Source organism: Sinocyclocheilus anshuiensis, unplaced genomic scaffold (genome assembly GCF_001515605.1).
Source record: "Sinocyclocheilus anshuiensis isolate Anshui unplaced genomic scaffold, SAMN03320099.WGS_v1.1 scaffold58, whole genome shotgun sequence".
NCBI lineage: Eukaryota > Metazoa > Chordata > Actinopteri > Cypriniformes > Cyprinidae > Sinocyclocheilus > Sinocyclocheilus anshuiensis.
In genome coordinates, this window is record NW_015547688.1 from 3143158 (window position 1) to 3158929 (window position 15772).

Consider the following 15772-nt stretch of genomic DNA (forward strand, 5'->3'; position numbering starts at 1 on the left):
AAACAGTATAGGCATTCAGAGATACTGCCTGAATTCTTGGAGCTCTGAAGGATCTTGGGATAATTTTTATGCATGATTGTCTCTTGAGCATGTTTTGATGTTGCATATCCACAAATGTCAACGTCAGTAATGAATTGACTTATGTTCTCATCAGCCAATGAGCCCTAATCCCCCAAGGCCACTTTAATCTGTTTTCTAATTTTTGTATAAAATGTAAATTGTTCCATATAAAGATTAAATAAATCCTCTGTTGAAAATGTTTTAGCGTCTTTTTAGATTGTTTCCCCCATTCCATTCCTTTTTAAATTTAGTTTAGAGAGTGGTGTACTGATCTTTTATGTTCATTATACATCTCATAAATATTACATAGAATTGCTTTGGAATTGAGTTAACACAGGAAGCATTCAGCATGTTAAACCTCAGCAAGTAATCATGTTTATTTTATTAGTTTCAGTTGCAGTTTATTAAAACTCCAATGCAAGGTACCTGCACTAATTCAAGAAAAGCAATCTATGACCAGCATATACATTCAGACATAATTCAGTTTTTGGTTCATCCAGAACCAGTTTGCTAAATTTCATCAGTATAATCCTTAAACCACTAAAACTGTTAATCGAAACATAATCTTGGAAAAAAAGTATAGACAACTGCATTAAAAAAAGATGAAAAGGCAAGCAATATGAACGGAAGACATTTTGTTCTGATGTCTGCTATTTCTAGACAATCTTGAGGTCCTTCATTGCAGATTCAAGGGTCTGAAACACAGAATTAACAAAATAAGTATAATCATCTTTTTGCATTTTTGACTACTGCTAACAAATTAAGTACCAGTACAAGTACCTTTACATCCCAAATAGTCATGCCTCCATCCATACCAGTGGTGCAGAATTTGGCACACTGTGCTTTTCCTCCATTAAGAATTGAGATTTGGCTAAGAAGTGATCAAAACAATTGCATTAACAGATCATAATGTCTATTGTTGTATATCAGTGTTTCGATTTTAAAGTATTTTCAGCACCACTAGTGGCAGCAAACAGAATTGTATCTGTTATTATATCATTTTAATATTTAACAGTCCATACTGTGATTTTGGGGGTGGAGCTATTTCACCAATAAAAGGCAGAGAGTGTTTGAAACTTGTTTTTAATGCCACCGTGGATCAGAAATGACAAACTTTCAACTTAAAGGAACGAAGCTGAAAGACTTCTGAAAGAATAGGCCGTACCTGATGCTGTTCTTGTGCACAGACTCCAGGACAGCTTCTTTGCTGTCAGCGGAGGCTTTCTTATCCAGGTTCTGGAAGCGTTCTCTGGCTGTCATGCCCTTCTGAGCACTCTGTTTGGGCACGTCGAGTTTCCCTCCAAAAGACAAGGCTGCTTTGTTCGAATCATAGACAAACAACACAGGGTAGCAGTCATGGCCCTGAAAAAGATATGAAAATGAGGGGACAATCTAAACAGATTACTTTGGCATCAAGGCCTGACATCTGAAGATACTTACAGCTGCCACTAGGCTGTTCTCAGTAATGAAAGTCACACACAGAAGAGGCAAGGTTTCTGAAGTCAGACTGGCGCAGCTGGCGAGATGAAAGGAAATTATTTGGTAAATATGATTTTTAAAGGCAAGTTTGTGCAGGGCCAGATTTGAAAGGCAATACTCACACAGCAGTCTTTCCTCCCTCAGCCACTGCCACGGTGCTGTCATGGCTGGCCCAGGCTACACGATTCCCGCTGTCCGAGAAACAAACACCATGTACCCAACCTGAAGTTCCAGTAGATTCGAACATGACCTCTCCAAAGGGCATTTTCGAGCCCCAAGCTGTTGGAGCAGGCTTCTCTTCTACTTCCTTTATGTAAGCAGAAAAGATCCTGGATGGGGGAATTAAAAAAAATGGGAAGTTCATATAACAGCCATATTCATAAAAGAGACATAATAATGCAGATAAGATTTAACCTAACCTGCATTTAAAGTCACATGATCCAGCTGCCAAAAGGACGTTATTGGGGTGCCAGTCCAAACAAAGGATGGTGGAGCGGATGGGCTTTTTAATGTGCTTGCACACCCACCTAGCGTAATGAGACATAACTTTAAGCATCTTAGATACACCCAATAAAAACAATTGATTAGTCTGTGTTATTTGACAGTAACGAATGCCTGCTGAAATGATCAAATGTAGCTCATAATACAGTTTGGTAGACCTAGTTCTGGTCCTCAAATTGAGCAAGAGTGTTGGTATAACAGTCAGCCCTGGGATTTTCACTATAGTATTTCTCTGTAATTTCTGCAAGTTACATAGTTTCGCCAGTGGGTGGTGACAAGTGACAAGTATCTTTATAAGTGAGTCACAGAATCATTCATTCATATAATTTGCTCAAACCACTGGATGCTTCTCAATTAGAAGGTTGCATCTTTGTGAGGTGATCCTTCATTCAGGAACTAAACAAGTGACTTTTGCTGAATTCAGAACAGCATACTATCATATGTACTACTTTTACCATATCTTCCCACAGCAGAAATAATAAGAGTAGTATGGTAGTATGTGGCTCTGAATCAAAGTCCCTTTCAAGAATTATGTTATATATTTCTGCAGTCTTTGTTCCGAATTCAGCACGTATGAGTGATTAATTAAATCATTCACTCAACTGATTATAAAAACAAACAAAAAAAAAAGATTATTCCAGGAACTAAGTGACGGCTACTGAATTCTGAACAGCATACAACCATCTTAATACATTTGCCATATCTTTGCATGGCAGAAATAATAACAGTAGTATGCTAGTATGGGGTTCTGCATACAGCACATATTGAGTCATATTAACCATTAACATAACTGATTATATTTAAAATAATAATAATAATTTAGGAACTAAACAAGTAGCTGTATGTATGAGTAAGTCATTAAATCATTAATTCAACTGAATCATTCAAAAGCACTGAGTGATTCAGGGATGAAACAAATGAGTGAGTCATAGAATCATTCATTAAACCGATTCCTTCAAAGCTTCTTTTAGCGCCGCCACCAACGAATTTATCGGTCAGTTCCGCTCTGCCTTTGTTTGTCTATTCTCCCTCCACCAATGAAATTGTTCTTGTGACTTGTGTCTAAAAAGCTATTCATTATTAACTTAGTGTTTACTGTATTAAAGCAATATCACATTCGCGCTGTTTGTCTATCAGCAAGAGTATGAATGCCTAGGCTACGACTGAAATTCACACCAACAGCGCGAAGGCTTAAATACTTCGAGTTTAATGGTCACTTGATCGGCTCAATGATATCACATCGCATGAGTTAATGTGTAACGTGTAATCTGTAATCCAGCATTGTCGCACTTGGAAAAGACTGCATGTGACGACTAAAGATTCAACGCGGTTGGTGAGTACCAGCATCCTCTGCTGCATTAAACCGGGTCATTTAAAAATAAGAGAGAGCCCATCTGCCTCATAACATAAGTAGATTAACATTTCTGCCAAAAAAGGCTCACTATCCATCCATTTCTCCTCTGATGTCTGATGTGATGATACTCACCAGTCATTATCCTGCTCAAAATAGCAGACTGAGATCAGACGCGAGCCACTGCCCACTGCAAACTTGTTTTCTTTAGGAGACCATTTCACACAGCGGGCGGCACGGTTGATCCTGAGAATGACCAGGGTGGGCTTCCATGCGTCTCCCTTTAGGGTCCAGACATATGCATTACGGTCAGTGCCGCAGGTCACAATACGATTGCTCTCTGGGGCCCAGTCAATGCCTGGGTGATGAGGAAACGGCCTGGATGAGATGGCGTTGGTCACATTAATGCTTTGTGGCTGTGTAGGTCAGATGAACCTTCTAGACTTACCAGTAACCTGGCCATTGTGCTCCTTCAGCACATGGATTTTGTTCCAGTTGCTTCCGTCTTTCTTGTAGATATGGACTTCATGGTTATTTGGACACAGTGCAATTTCTAAAGAAAGCAGGAATCCAGTGAATACAATATTTAACACAAGCATATGACAAAAATACTTTGGCTTGATGGATTGGATAACAGCCTAAATATTTTATTAGCAAGTACTTGTTTATTCAAGGTTTATTAGTGCCACTTTCCTATGGCCAACATAACTGAAATGATAAATAATATCCGTATAACTGTGTGGATTGTTGAGGAGAGGTTGGATTTATGATGGTGGGATATATTTAGGCTGGCGTACAAAAAAGTAGGTGAAAAATTCCCATAGACTATCATGGAAATGGGCCCCACTTTGCTCTTTTGGAGCAGTGCAGAACTACCCAAAACACCCTGGCAACCACCTGCAACACCCTAATATTAAGTATGGCATGCTAAGAAGCTGGGTTTAAGCCTGCAAACATAGTATGTTTCTGCAGAATAGTGTTAAATACAATGGGCCTGTCCCAATACCCACACTACTTCGGAGCAGTATTTGAGGCTATCAAATGTGCATCAAATAATTTGCTAGATGTCGAGGAAAATTTTCTAGTGTAAGTTAAATTAATTAGATATATAATTTGGTAGAAAATGTAAAGTGTTTATTTTATTGGTGCAGAGATGTGTAATTTGTAAAATGTTTTCAACTGCAGTTTGCAACTTAATTAGAAGCTCCAGAATTAAATTGTGCATTAGTAGGGACTACTGAACATACATTAATACATTTTTTTTAAAGTGCAATCTAATCGAAAATCTAAAAGTATAATTTAAGCTCTGTAAAAAGTTTACTTGCATTTTATGTTCTATATATAAACTTGCAGTCTACACACTAACATGAACACTTGGGCCTAATATTGCAAGTACGTAACATAAGCAGCAAGTGGTCAAATGCAAAGGCTGCAAGTGTGGGTATTGAGAACAGGCCAATGCTGGATTCTGACAGAGCCTCTATTTCCCGCTACAGCAGATGTGCTCCCACATTTTTCATAGGTGAGCTAGAAAACTTTCATGTTTTTAACAGCAGCAGTTAAACCTAAAAGTCATTCTCAGCCGTCTCGTTTCCATGCTGTTGCTCTGCGGTCTGCTGAAGACGTACGGCATCAGCAACAAAGCACCATTCATGGTAAAACAGGAAGTCTGGGGGGAATTAGTCATTACTGCTTCTCTCATCAGCATGGAAAGAAAAGCAGGGCGGCAGCAGTGAAAAGATACAACTTTGACTTCATATTTTTGCTCTTTTAAGGCAGTTTTCTAAACTCTTAAATAAAACATAGTCCTGAATTATTTGGATTTTTGAGAGTACTTCACTTTGATGCTGAAGGATTCTAACTGCCATCATAAACCACATAAAAACAAGTGTGCATGTGGCATGCATGTTCTTGTATGCATTTGTACATTTCCAGAAGTATATGCAGCTTTTCATCCAAAATGTAGCTTTCGTCAGAACAGTATAGACATTCAGTAAGGAGCCTGATGGGCCCTAAAGGGCCAAATGGGCGTTCACAGGACAATTTAAAACTCTAATAAACGTTAAAAGTCACGTAATGTGGGTAACAAGACCATCTCTGTGAGGAAATGTTAAACATTAGTTCATGAAAATCAGTGCACAGTTTAAGTCTCATCAGACTCTCTTCAGAAGAATCCTCAAAAGACATATTTGATTCATGATCAGATGAGCTTTGGAGACAGAATCATTTGTGTATTCAGCAGTGATGCTCCCACATGGTTACACAGTTCAGATGCTGAAGGATATCTTTAGCCCTAGACACTGGGAACTGCTCCAAAGACGTAAGAGATGCTGCGAGTGTGAGAACTTACGAGTTCGGTCCTTGTTCCAGGCATGGCAGCTGATAGGTTCAAGGAGAAAACTGTGGTAAGACATGGCTGCTTTTTCCTGCAAATTAAATTCGAAGTAATTTTGAGATGAAATGGTAAAAATTATGCTTAATCAAACTACTGCAACATGACTGCTTGTTCACTTCCGTAGACATGCTAATAAAATGGAGAAGTTTAGAACTTCCTATTAAAATTCTTTCCGGGTTTTTGACTTCTCTCAGTTATACTTAAAACAAAAATGGTTTTGCATTTGTAACAGCAAGTATTTTTTTCTCCACAATGTTTGTAGTAAATTAAAACCAGACCAGAAAGGAATGTGACAAAGCCAGATGCTCCACTTACAAGAAAAACACACAAAACACCTCTACTATCTATCATAGTTTCCGTTTAAAACATAACGGTTCTCTCTGCTGAGGGAGTTTGCAGCAATGTGAGGTAGCCCATGTAAAATCTCACTACAGCTAAAAAGTCACCGAAATACTGAAACATGTTTTCTAGTTGTCATGTTAGTGAGGCACAAACACCAGCATTCCGAAACTACACTGCTTCACATCTGAAAAAAATCTCCCATATTCAGATAAACAAAACCATGTTTTTCTACTTACCCAGGAAACCGTAAAAAAACTTGAGATGTGGGGGGGATTGACAAAGTCTGCAACAGAAGCCTGAGTTCGTGGACTCTGAGCAGTCAACACAAACGCTGGCTTTGCTCTGAATGAACTAAAGTATTTCCTTAGTCGTTTTTCTCTCCAAATATGCACTACTTCCCCTTCCCTGTTAGAAACCTATAACCACTTCCTTGTGTGGGCGGCTGTCTGCTGGTGAGGAAGGTTTGCAGTTCAACTCCCCTTCACATTCTTTTGCTTGCATGTTTTTAAACCCTCCGTCTGCAAAGCTGATTTATAGTAACTAACTTATTGGAATCTTTATGTGCACTGTAATAATTTACGGGAACTGTTACATAAAAAAAACTGTATAACCCAAACTTGGGTTGCAATCTGAGAGCTGTGTGTATCTAGTAGCATTTGAAAGCCTAGATGTTTCCTGTTAGCATGAAAACCAGTCAGTGACAAAGGCATTGAATCAAACAGAAAGAGACATTTGCAAATGTTGTGTAGTATACATCATTTATTTCTAGCAGACCATTTACATAAAATTCTCCTTTTAATTTAACTCCTTTCCGGTTCCCCTGGAGACCCAGAACATTTTGATCAACCATCACACACTGCTGGGGTGCCAACTTTGGCATAGATTTTTTTTCTTCTTAAAAAAAAGAAAGAAAACAAAGATCCTAACCCCTTTTTCCATTAGTGTTTTTCCGTTTTTAAGAGTGTCATACATCAGTTCACACCACTGCTCAGTGCTTTTTTTTTTTTTTTACTTAAAAACCTTCAGAAGTGTTATCGGAAATCTCCTTGTTAGTCTTCGAGCTGCATTGCTTGTGCTGTGTCATGCTAGTTCGTGTAAGTTTTACATGATCCGCAGGCCTTGGATTGAAGACTCTAAGGTCTGTGGAAAGAGTAAACATGGTAATAGTTCTAGTTAACCCAGGGATAAAACAGAAGCAAGTTAAACTGGCATGAAAAGTTTGGTGTAATTTCGAAAATATTAAATACAAACCTTGAAATCCCATATGGTCATTGCTCCGTCAATTCCTGTAGTGCAGAATTTGCGACAATCTCTTTTGTCTCCTTCATATATAGACACTTGGCTACAAAGTTAAAAAGAAAAGTTATAAATGGTTGCACACAATTTTTATAACAATGATGATAATTTATATGCAAAGTTAGGGGTCAGTAAGACTTTAAATATTTTTGAAAGTCTTATGCTCACAAAGGCTGCATTTATTTGATCAATACAGTAAAAAAAAAACAGACTAAACAGTAATACTGTGAAACTACTAATGTTTTAAAGGGGTCATATGCTGCGATTTCAATTTTTCCTTTCTCTTTGGAGTGTTACAAGCTCTTGGTGCATAAAGAAGATCTGTAAAGTTGCAAAGACTAAAGTCTCAAATCCAAAGAATTTTCAGCATCATTACTCCACTCTTCAGTGCCACATGATCCTTCAGAAATTATTCTAATATACTGATTTGCAGGTTAAGTAACATTTCTTATTTTGTGCTGCTTAATGTATTTGTGGAAACCAGGATTTTTTAATGAATAGAAAGTTCAAAAGAACAGCATTTATTTGAAATAGAAATCTTTTGCAACATTGTAAATGTCTTTACTGTCGTTTTTGATTAATTGAATTAATTTCTTTTGGGAAAAAAAAATGTCTTACTGACCACAAAATTTACAATTTGGTAGTGTATATATAATTTTCAAATAATTTTCGCCCTACGTGATGCTGTTCTGATGCAGGGTTTCTAGGGTGCTATTGCGGTCCTCAGTGGTGGCCCTCTTGTCCATGTTGCGGAAGCGTTCCATGGCAGAAATGTTGCGCTGGATGCTCTGCTTTGGAATGTCCAACTTGGATATGAAGGTCAAGTTTCCACCATCATCAAAACTGAACAACATAGGGCAGCAATCGTGACCCTGATGGGAAAAAAACTCTACATTAGGTCCTGAAAAAAGGCAATGGCCTCTAAAGTACAGCACAACAAACACGTTTCAACCAATAAAAAAAGTAAAAGCTCTTACTGCTGCCACAATGTTGTTCTCAGAAACAAAAGTCACACTCAGAAGAGCAAGGTATTCTGTCTTCAACTGGCTTGGCCTGGAAAACAAAAGTGTGCTATTAGTCATTAACAAGCATGATGTATTACAAAAAGTCTCTATCGACAAATCATAACAGTTTTTTTTTTCTAAAGACACCAACCATTTCCAATACTCACGTTGAGCTTATTGTGGGGTCCACTACAGTGACAGTGCTGTCATGGCTGACCCAAGCCAGTCTGTTCCCACTGGCTGAGAAACAGACGCTGTGAACCCATCCTCCACTTCCTGCCCCGCCAAACTCTGACATCACCTGCCCAAAGGGCATTTTGGACCCCCATGGGGTTGGAGCTGGTTTCTCATCCACCTCCTTGATGTATGCAGAGAATACCCTAAGAAACAAGCATGCAAATATGATTCAGAGCACTAACAAAAAGTTTATTTTTGACATTTGCGTTGAGGGTTAACAAGCTTCAATATGCAGACTCACCTGCATTTGAAGTCACATGACCCAGCTGCCAGAAGCACATTATTTGGATGCCAGTCTAAACTGAGGACAGTTGAACGGATGGGCTTCTTGATGTGTTTACTAACCCACCTAAAAAATAAAAAAAAATTATATATACAGTTATAAGACCTGAGAGATAAATCAATCAGTGTAGCCCAACATATCAACTGTGCCCTACCAATCATTTTCAGACTCAAAGTAGCAAACGGATATGAGTCGCGCTCCACTCCCCACTGCAAACTTGTTCTCCAGCGGAGACCATTTCACAAACGTGGCAGCACGGTTGATCCTGAGAATAACAAGGGTGGGTTTCCACACGCCGTCTTTCTGACTCCATACATAAGCATTACGGTCAGCTCCACAGGTCACAATACGATCACTTTTAGGAGCCCAATCAATGCCTGGAAAACAACAACAAAATAACGGTCAACTGCCCATTTCAACATAATGTGAGGAATTTAAGAAATGTAACATTCATGTTTGAAATTCAGTTTACAGGGAGTTTTTACCTGTGATGTGCCCATTGTGTTCTTTTAATTCGTGAGCTTTCACCCACTGATTCCCACTTTTCTTGTATATATGGACTTCATGGTTGTTTGGACTGATAGCAATTTCTGTAATTGAAAAACAATGCATGAGATGAGGCATTGGTTCAGAAATGATAAAAGCATGGACACAGACAACATCGATGAATAAATGACAATGAAAATCTTTCTTACGGGTCCTGTCCCGGTTCCACGCATGGCATGTGATGGGTTCCAACAAAAACTGGTGGAGTGACATTGTCTCCAAATAATGCGCACCTCTGCCTGAAAAGAAACGCAATTATGTTTGATTGATGTGCCAGTAATGTTAGAACTTTGATTATATTGATTGGTCGAGCTGTGTTCAACAGTTTCGATATGTACATTTATTCATTAGCAGATGGTTTATCCAAAGCAACTTAAAAATTAGGAATTTAGTACAACAACACTATAATTTCCCCAGTTGCCAAGACACATACATGCAGGGCCTCTCTCACTAGTGTGATTGTGCAGGAGAGATTACAAACACTGGGAGGACCGACCCACACATACAGGCTGATCCAGTACGGTTTTGATTGGTGACAAGCAAAGCTCCATGTTTTGGCTTCGTTTTTTTAACTATTTTACTTATAGAGAACACGTATAGGAACTAAACAAATTTCGTTTGAAACGCATGTTAATTTACATGTTAGTTACATGCTTATTTTGAGTTTAATTTTTAAAAAAGTATCAAACTCGCAGTCGTGGATAATAATGCACTCTGGATTTAGTTGATAAATAGCTTAATTAGCGTCAGAAACGATGAAAACCAGCACTGACAAACTGGCAAGCTGGGTTTAAATCACATACATCAGTGTTATGTCCACAACTAAATCTGCACTGTTTTTTGTCTGTAATCATATACTAAAGCAAAAATTACTTGTTCAACCGGCAAAACCAGATGACGGCTGCCAGTTCCCGGTTTCAGGGCGCGGGTGAGGCAGATCACCAATATCTGATGCCTGCCTGCTACATTAGCCGACAGCTAACGCGAAAAACAGATTACATGCCAGTAAGTATTACGCAGAAAGCCGGAAAAGTGCCTCCGGGTTTAAAGATAAAGGTTTGTAGTACTTTATACAACCGTGAACACCGTTATAACGCGAGTGAATTTACAGAAATGTTCGCGGTCGGTTAGATTTGAGGATAAGGAAGGCCTTGCTCAAGATGCCGGCTCAGTCCGCTCCCTGCTGTCGGAAAAAGGCATGACACGGGTCTCATTTACCTGAACCGATGCTCCGCTTCTTGAAGAAATGTTCGCAAGGATGTTGGCTCTCGGGTGTTCGCCTGGTGGACGGACTTGAATTCGCGGACTCTGGACAGTCGACACGAATTCACTCCGGCTGCTCTCTTCTCTTCTCGCTCCCTGATTTGGGTCTGTCAAGGAATCCAGGAAATGGCACGCAGCTCAGCGCGCATGCGTACGCACGGCAAACGGTGGGCGTGTCCGTGTGCACTCAGCGCAAGTCATTCAGGTTTCAGAAGACAAATAGTGAGGGCTGGCACTGTATGAGCAGGACACGGTTCAAAGGGCTGTGCAGATTTTGATCTTAGGCGGTATAAGATTGATCATTTTATTGTATTATAGCCCTTAAAGGGACAGTTCACTCAAAAATGAAAATTCTATCATTGATTACTCACTCTCATGTTGATCCAAACCCATAAGACCTTCGTTCATCTTCAGAACACTATTTTACCCATGTCCTTGCTACGTTTCTAGACCTGGGAACATTTCAGTTGCATTGCTGTCTATGGAGGGTCTGAGAGCTCTCAGACTTCATCAAAAATATCTTATTTTGTGTTCTGAAGACGAGAGAAGGTCTTAGGGGTATGGATCAACATGAGGGTGAGTAATTAATGATTTTAATTAATTTTTGGGGGGTGAACTATCCCTTTAATATATCTGTGCAATATCATAGTGTGGTTTTCTTGGCATTTTTTGTTCGAAAGATCGCTTCTCCCTTATAATAGTCCTTTTCTTGTACATTGCTCTCCCTGACTTTGATTCATGTGGGATGAATTCTGCCACTTTGATAATTCTACAGTATAATCAAGGCCAAATTAGTTGTCAGCAGATGCTGGGCAACTTTTTAAATGTTACATATATGCATAGGCTACACTACCATTGAAAAGCTTGTGGTCAGTACATTTTTTAATAAATTAAAACTTTTATTCTGCATCAAATTGATAAAAAGGGAAAGTAAAGACATTTACATATTTACAAACAATTTATATTTCAAATAAATGCTGTTCTTTTGAACTTGACATTTCCGCAAAAAATATGAAGCAGCACAACTAGTAAGAAGAAACATTTCTTGAGCAGCAAATCACCATGTTAGAATGATTTCTGGAGGATCATGTGACACTGAAGACTGGAGTAATGATGCTGAAAATTCAGCTTTGACATCACATTTTTGACAGATGACAGATTTGATGAGCATAAGAAGTTTCAAATGCATTTTGAAAAAAAACCTTACCAACCCCAAACTTCAAAACGTCTGTAAATTAAATACAGATTTCTACAGCTGGCATTTCAAACATAAATTTAAATTGCATTCCATTTCCATTTGAATACTACTTTGTTAAATTCAAATTTCGAATGAAGATTCTGCATCCTGTTTGCTACCTCAATGAGCTGTCCATTTCCCATTTCCTCTTTCACACAGGTCAAAAACAAGAAAAAAGGATGTACTTTTCACATTTTTAAAAATGTATCCACAACTGTCTGAGGCTGGCATATACCTACACATTGAGCTTATTATGACCAGCTCTTGCTCAACAAGTTTCCTGGCAGGTTTAGAGGCTTCCAACCCACTGCACACATCCTTGATTTCAGTCACCGTCTGGTTCGAGGCTAAATAGCTCCCTGTTCATACAAAACTCAATTTCATACTCAAGTGGGGCCAAAGTTGATTAAAAAAATAATAATTCTGATGAGCTTAGATTTGCTCTTACAGTCTCTTGAAGGTCAACCATTGTTTTTGGTGCCATTGTCCTGCTGCATCTCCATTTTATTCAAGTCTGAATCCATTTTCATCTTATGCTGCCTTCACGTGCTATCGGAATTATCGTAAATACGAGTTTCCTAATCGGAAATTAGACGTGAACGCCTCTCAAGTCGTATTTACTTCTGGGAAATTCGGAAATAATTTTGATACCAGAGTTTCCGAGTTGGGCGGGTCATATCTTTAAACATGGTGGAGGGGACAACCATTGCTGCTGTCAATGCTGTTCTCACAACAAATACATCCCTTTGTCTTGTCGCAAAAGTAGTGTATTTATAGGCTAGATATGAACGATCATTCGAAGCATATTGTATGTTTTATAAGCAGTGAAATAAGCTTGTACTTTAACAAAATTCCTGAATTGTCAGCAAACTGCATGCGTACCGCGGTGAATGTTTATGATAGTCAACCAATGGGATGCTGCATTTTATTATTTCCGACATTAAAGCACTTGAATACGACAAGCTTGTAATCACTACTTCATAAGTGGGAATTAGGACATTTCCGATAGCACGTGAAGGCAGCATTAGTCCTCAGAGCTTCAGCATGACCTCTGACCTCTTCCTCCAGGCTAGCTTAGAGGAAATCTATTGTACTCTGATGTTTCTTCCTTCTGCAGTTTTGGAAAACAAAAAGGTTACACTGATGTTGAAAAAAAAAACATATTTTTTGAAGATAAAAATGTGATTAGAAACTCATATCCGTGTGTTTGAACTAGTGCTGTCAAACGATTAATCGCATCCAAAATCAGTTTGTTTACATACTTTATGTGTGTGTACTGTGTATATTTATTATGTACATATAAATACACACACATGCATGTATATATTTCAGTAAAATATGCTGTTTATATATTAAATATATTTATATATAATATAAATTATATAAATATATACATGTAAATACATGTATTTTCAAAATATATACTGTATGTGTGTGTATCTATATATACACATAATAAATATACACAGTACACACACATATATTATGTAAACAAAAACTTTGATTTTGGGTGCAATTTAATCACAATTAATTGTTTGAAAGCACTAGTTTGAACATTTAGTTCAGTTGTCATTCAGACACGGTTGCTGAGGCCAGGGCTGAATCACCCTTTTCTTTTGAAACAGTAATCAATTTTTCAAGTTCTTTGATCTTCTCTACCATTTTTCTTGATTTCTCCAGAACAGCTTACCTCTTTAGGCCTTCACCTGTTGGTGAGCCATGTGGAGCAAAATTTTAACCTGAAAATAAAACACTGCAGGATAGAAAGGACTAGAAAATATATAAATTAATAAAAAAAGGATAAAAATGAATGACTTCAGAAGTATGTTTTTCCACATTATTTGAGCTTCAGGAATCTTCTCACATTTCGCTGAATGGCAGTGAAGCCATTTCTGAAATAGTGAGAGACAAGGGTTTAGATTAAACCTTTAAGTATACTGTATGGATTTTATGTGCTGTTTCTGTCTTGTCATTTTTGCATGTCTTATGAAAAAGAGCTACTGTTTTACAGGAACAGCTTATACTTAAACTAGAAAATGCAGATTCCCTCTAGGACGCCCTTACATCAGTTGCCAGGTGTAGGATTAGGAATGTGTCACAAACACCTGGTAAACATAAGAGCGTATATTGAAATAATAACAAACTATGCTGCTTGATGGAAGTGCATTGGTTAACATATCAGTATGTGTTATATTCAGGGAATTTAAAGACTATAACTTATATGTAAATAATTAAAACCTGATTTATATAGCATATTTTAAAATGTTTTGTTTACAAAAAGCTTTTCAGAGGTCACAATATACAAAAAGACTCATATAGAGAATAAAATAAGGGAGCACTAGAAATATAGAAGAAAAAAAAAGGAAATGCAATAATGACAGATATTAAAGGGGTCATATGATGTTGCTAAAAATAACATTATTTGGTGTATTTGGTGTAATGAAATGTGTTTATGCGGTTTAAGGTTAAAAAAACACATTATTTTCCACATACTGTACATTATTGTTTCTCCTCTATGCCCTGCCTTTCTGAAACGCGTCGATTTTTACAAAGCTCATCGGGATTTGAGACTTTAGTCTTTGCAACTTTACAGATCTTCTTTATGCACCACTTCAAAGAGAAAGGAAAAATTTAAATCGCATCATATGACCCCTTTAAAAGAATAATTTACCCAAAAATTAAAATTTGCTGAAAATGTACTCACCCTCAGGCCATCCAAGATGCACATGAGTTTCTTCACCGGAACAGATTTGGAGAAATGTAGCATTATATAATTTGCTCACCAAAGGATCATCTGCAGTGAATGGGTGCTGTCGGAAAGAGAGTCCAATCAGTTGATAAAAACATCACAATAATTCAAAAGTAATCCACGATTCCACACCACTCCAGTCCATTAATTAATCCATCATTAAGACATTCATCATTAGACATTCACTTCTAAACCATTAAGTCCTCTATCCTATCCTATTTGGACTCTCATTGTGACGGCACCCATTCACTGCAGAGGATCCATTGGTGAGCAAGTGATTTAATGCTAAATTTCTCCAAATCTGTTCCAAAACTACCTATCTTGACCTGAAGTTGAGTAAATTTAAGCACATTTTTCTATTTTGGGTGAACTACTCCTTTAATAAAAAGAATGAAATACAAAACGGATATAAATGACCTGATTGTTTAAACTCATTTGGCACAGTGCAGTGCACAGAGTGGTCATTAGTTTATACAGCTGTTCCTGTTGAGTCCAAAGGAAATATCAACTTTAAAAAAAGAGTATGTTTTGTCAGGAAGTTCAGGCATTTTGTTATATTTATAGGTGTCTAGTACACTATAGAAAGCTGAGATGGTCTGGAAGAGCCCCTTTCTTTTTCTTTCTTTCTTTCTTTCTTTTCCTTCTTTTTTTTTGGAGCTTCCTCTGCTTTGAAAAGCTGAGCCAAGAAAGCCATGGAGGGCTGCAACAGGCCCACCACTGTTTCATTCAGTGGATCTTTGTTTTTGCATAGCCATCCTGCTTGTTGTATACCACTTGGGATGTGCTGATATAATCAACATGGGACATTCTTTGGCTGAGAATCTACAGGTGCATCTCAATAAATTAGAATGTCGTGGAAAAGTTCATTTATTTCAGTAATTCAACTCAAATTGTGAAACTTGTGTATTAAATAAATTCAGTGCACACAGACTGAAGTAGTTTAAGTCTTTGGTTCTTTTAATTGTGATAATTTTGGCTCACATTTAACAAAAACCCACCAATTCACTATCTCAACAAATTAGAATACTT

General features: G+C 37.8%; 2 protein-coding genes across 3 annotated transcripts; both read right to left on the reverse strand.

Annotated features, from left to right (window-relative positions):
- Window positions 1-322: 322 nt before the first annotated feature.
- On the reverse strand, window positions 323-6593 carry LOC107703415 (actin-related protein 2/3 complex subunit 1B-like). The gene is made up of 10 exons (XM_016506032.1): window positions 6365-6593; window positions 5742-5817; window positions 3840-3944; window positions 3527-3749; window positions 1959-2066; window positions 1662-1868; window positions 1501-1576; window positions 1226-1422; window positions 841-931; window positions 323-755 (listed from the first exon to the last, which is right to left on the reverse strand). Exons 2-10 carry the CDS (start codon window positions 5803-5805, stop codon window positions 717-719), a joined length of 1110 nt encoding a protein of 369 aa, XP_016361518.1. The 5' UTR covers window positions 5806-5817; window positions 6365-6593; the 3' UTR covers window positions 323-716.
- Window positions 6594-6872: 279 nt separating this feature from the next.
- On the reverse strand, window positions 6873-10900 carry LOC107703414 (actin-related protein 2/3 complex subunit 1A). 2 transcript variants are annotated; one of them, XM_016506030.1, is made up of 10 exons: window positions 10713-10900; window positions 9644-9733; window positions 9434-9538; window positions 9103-9325; window positions 8907-9014; window positions 8596-8808; window positions 8402-8477; window positions 8103-8296; window positions 7380-7470; window positions 6873-7268 (listed from the first exon to the last, which is right to left on the reverse strand). In XM_016506030.1, the coding sequence occupies exons 2-10, from the start codon at window positions 9705-9707 to the stop codon at window positions 7230-7232; spliced, it is 1113 nt and encodes a 370-aa protein (XP_016361516.1). In that variant the 5' UTR covers window positions 9708-9733; window positions 10713-10900; the 3' UTR covers window positions 6873-7229. The 2 variants fall into 2 exon arrangements, with proteins under 2 accessions (XP_016361516.1, XP_016361517.1); XM_016506031.1 differs by lacking the exon at window positions 10713-10900 and adding an exon at window positions 10368-10392.
- Window positions 10901-15772: the final 4872 nt, after the last annotated feature.

Excerpts from the sequence above, each read along its gene's own strand:
- LOC107703415 (XM_016506032.1), bottom strand. The coding sequence starts at position 5,805 with ATGTCTTACCACAGTTTTCTCCTTGAACCTATCAGCTGCCATGCCTGG. Across the intron at positions 1,423-1,500 it reads AGAACAGCCTAGTGGCAGCT|GGCCATGACTGCTACCCTGT; the intron begins GTAAGTATCTTC and ends TATCTTTTTCAG. Across the intron at positions 756-840 it reads TGACTATTTGGGATGTAAAG|ACCCTTGAATCTGCAATGAA; the intron begins GTACTTGTACTG and ends TCTGTGTTTCAG.
- LOC107703414 (XM_016506030.1), bottom strand. The coding sequence starts at position 9,707 with ATGTCACTCCACCAGTTTTTGTTGGAACCCATCACATGCCATGCGTGG. Across the intron at positions 8,478-8,595 it reads GACCCCACAATAAGCTCAAC|GCCAAGCCAGTTGAAGACAG; the intron begins GTGAGTATTGGA and ends TTTGTTTTCCAG. Across the intron at positions 7,471-8,102 it reads CTGCATCAGAACAGCATCAC|CCAAGTGTCTATATATGAAG; the intron begins GTAGGGCGAAAA and ends TTAACTTTGTAG.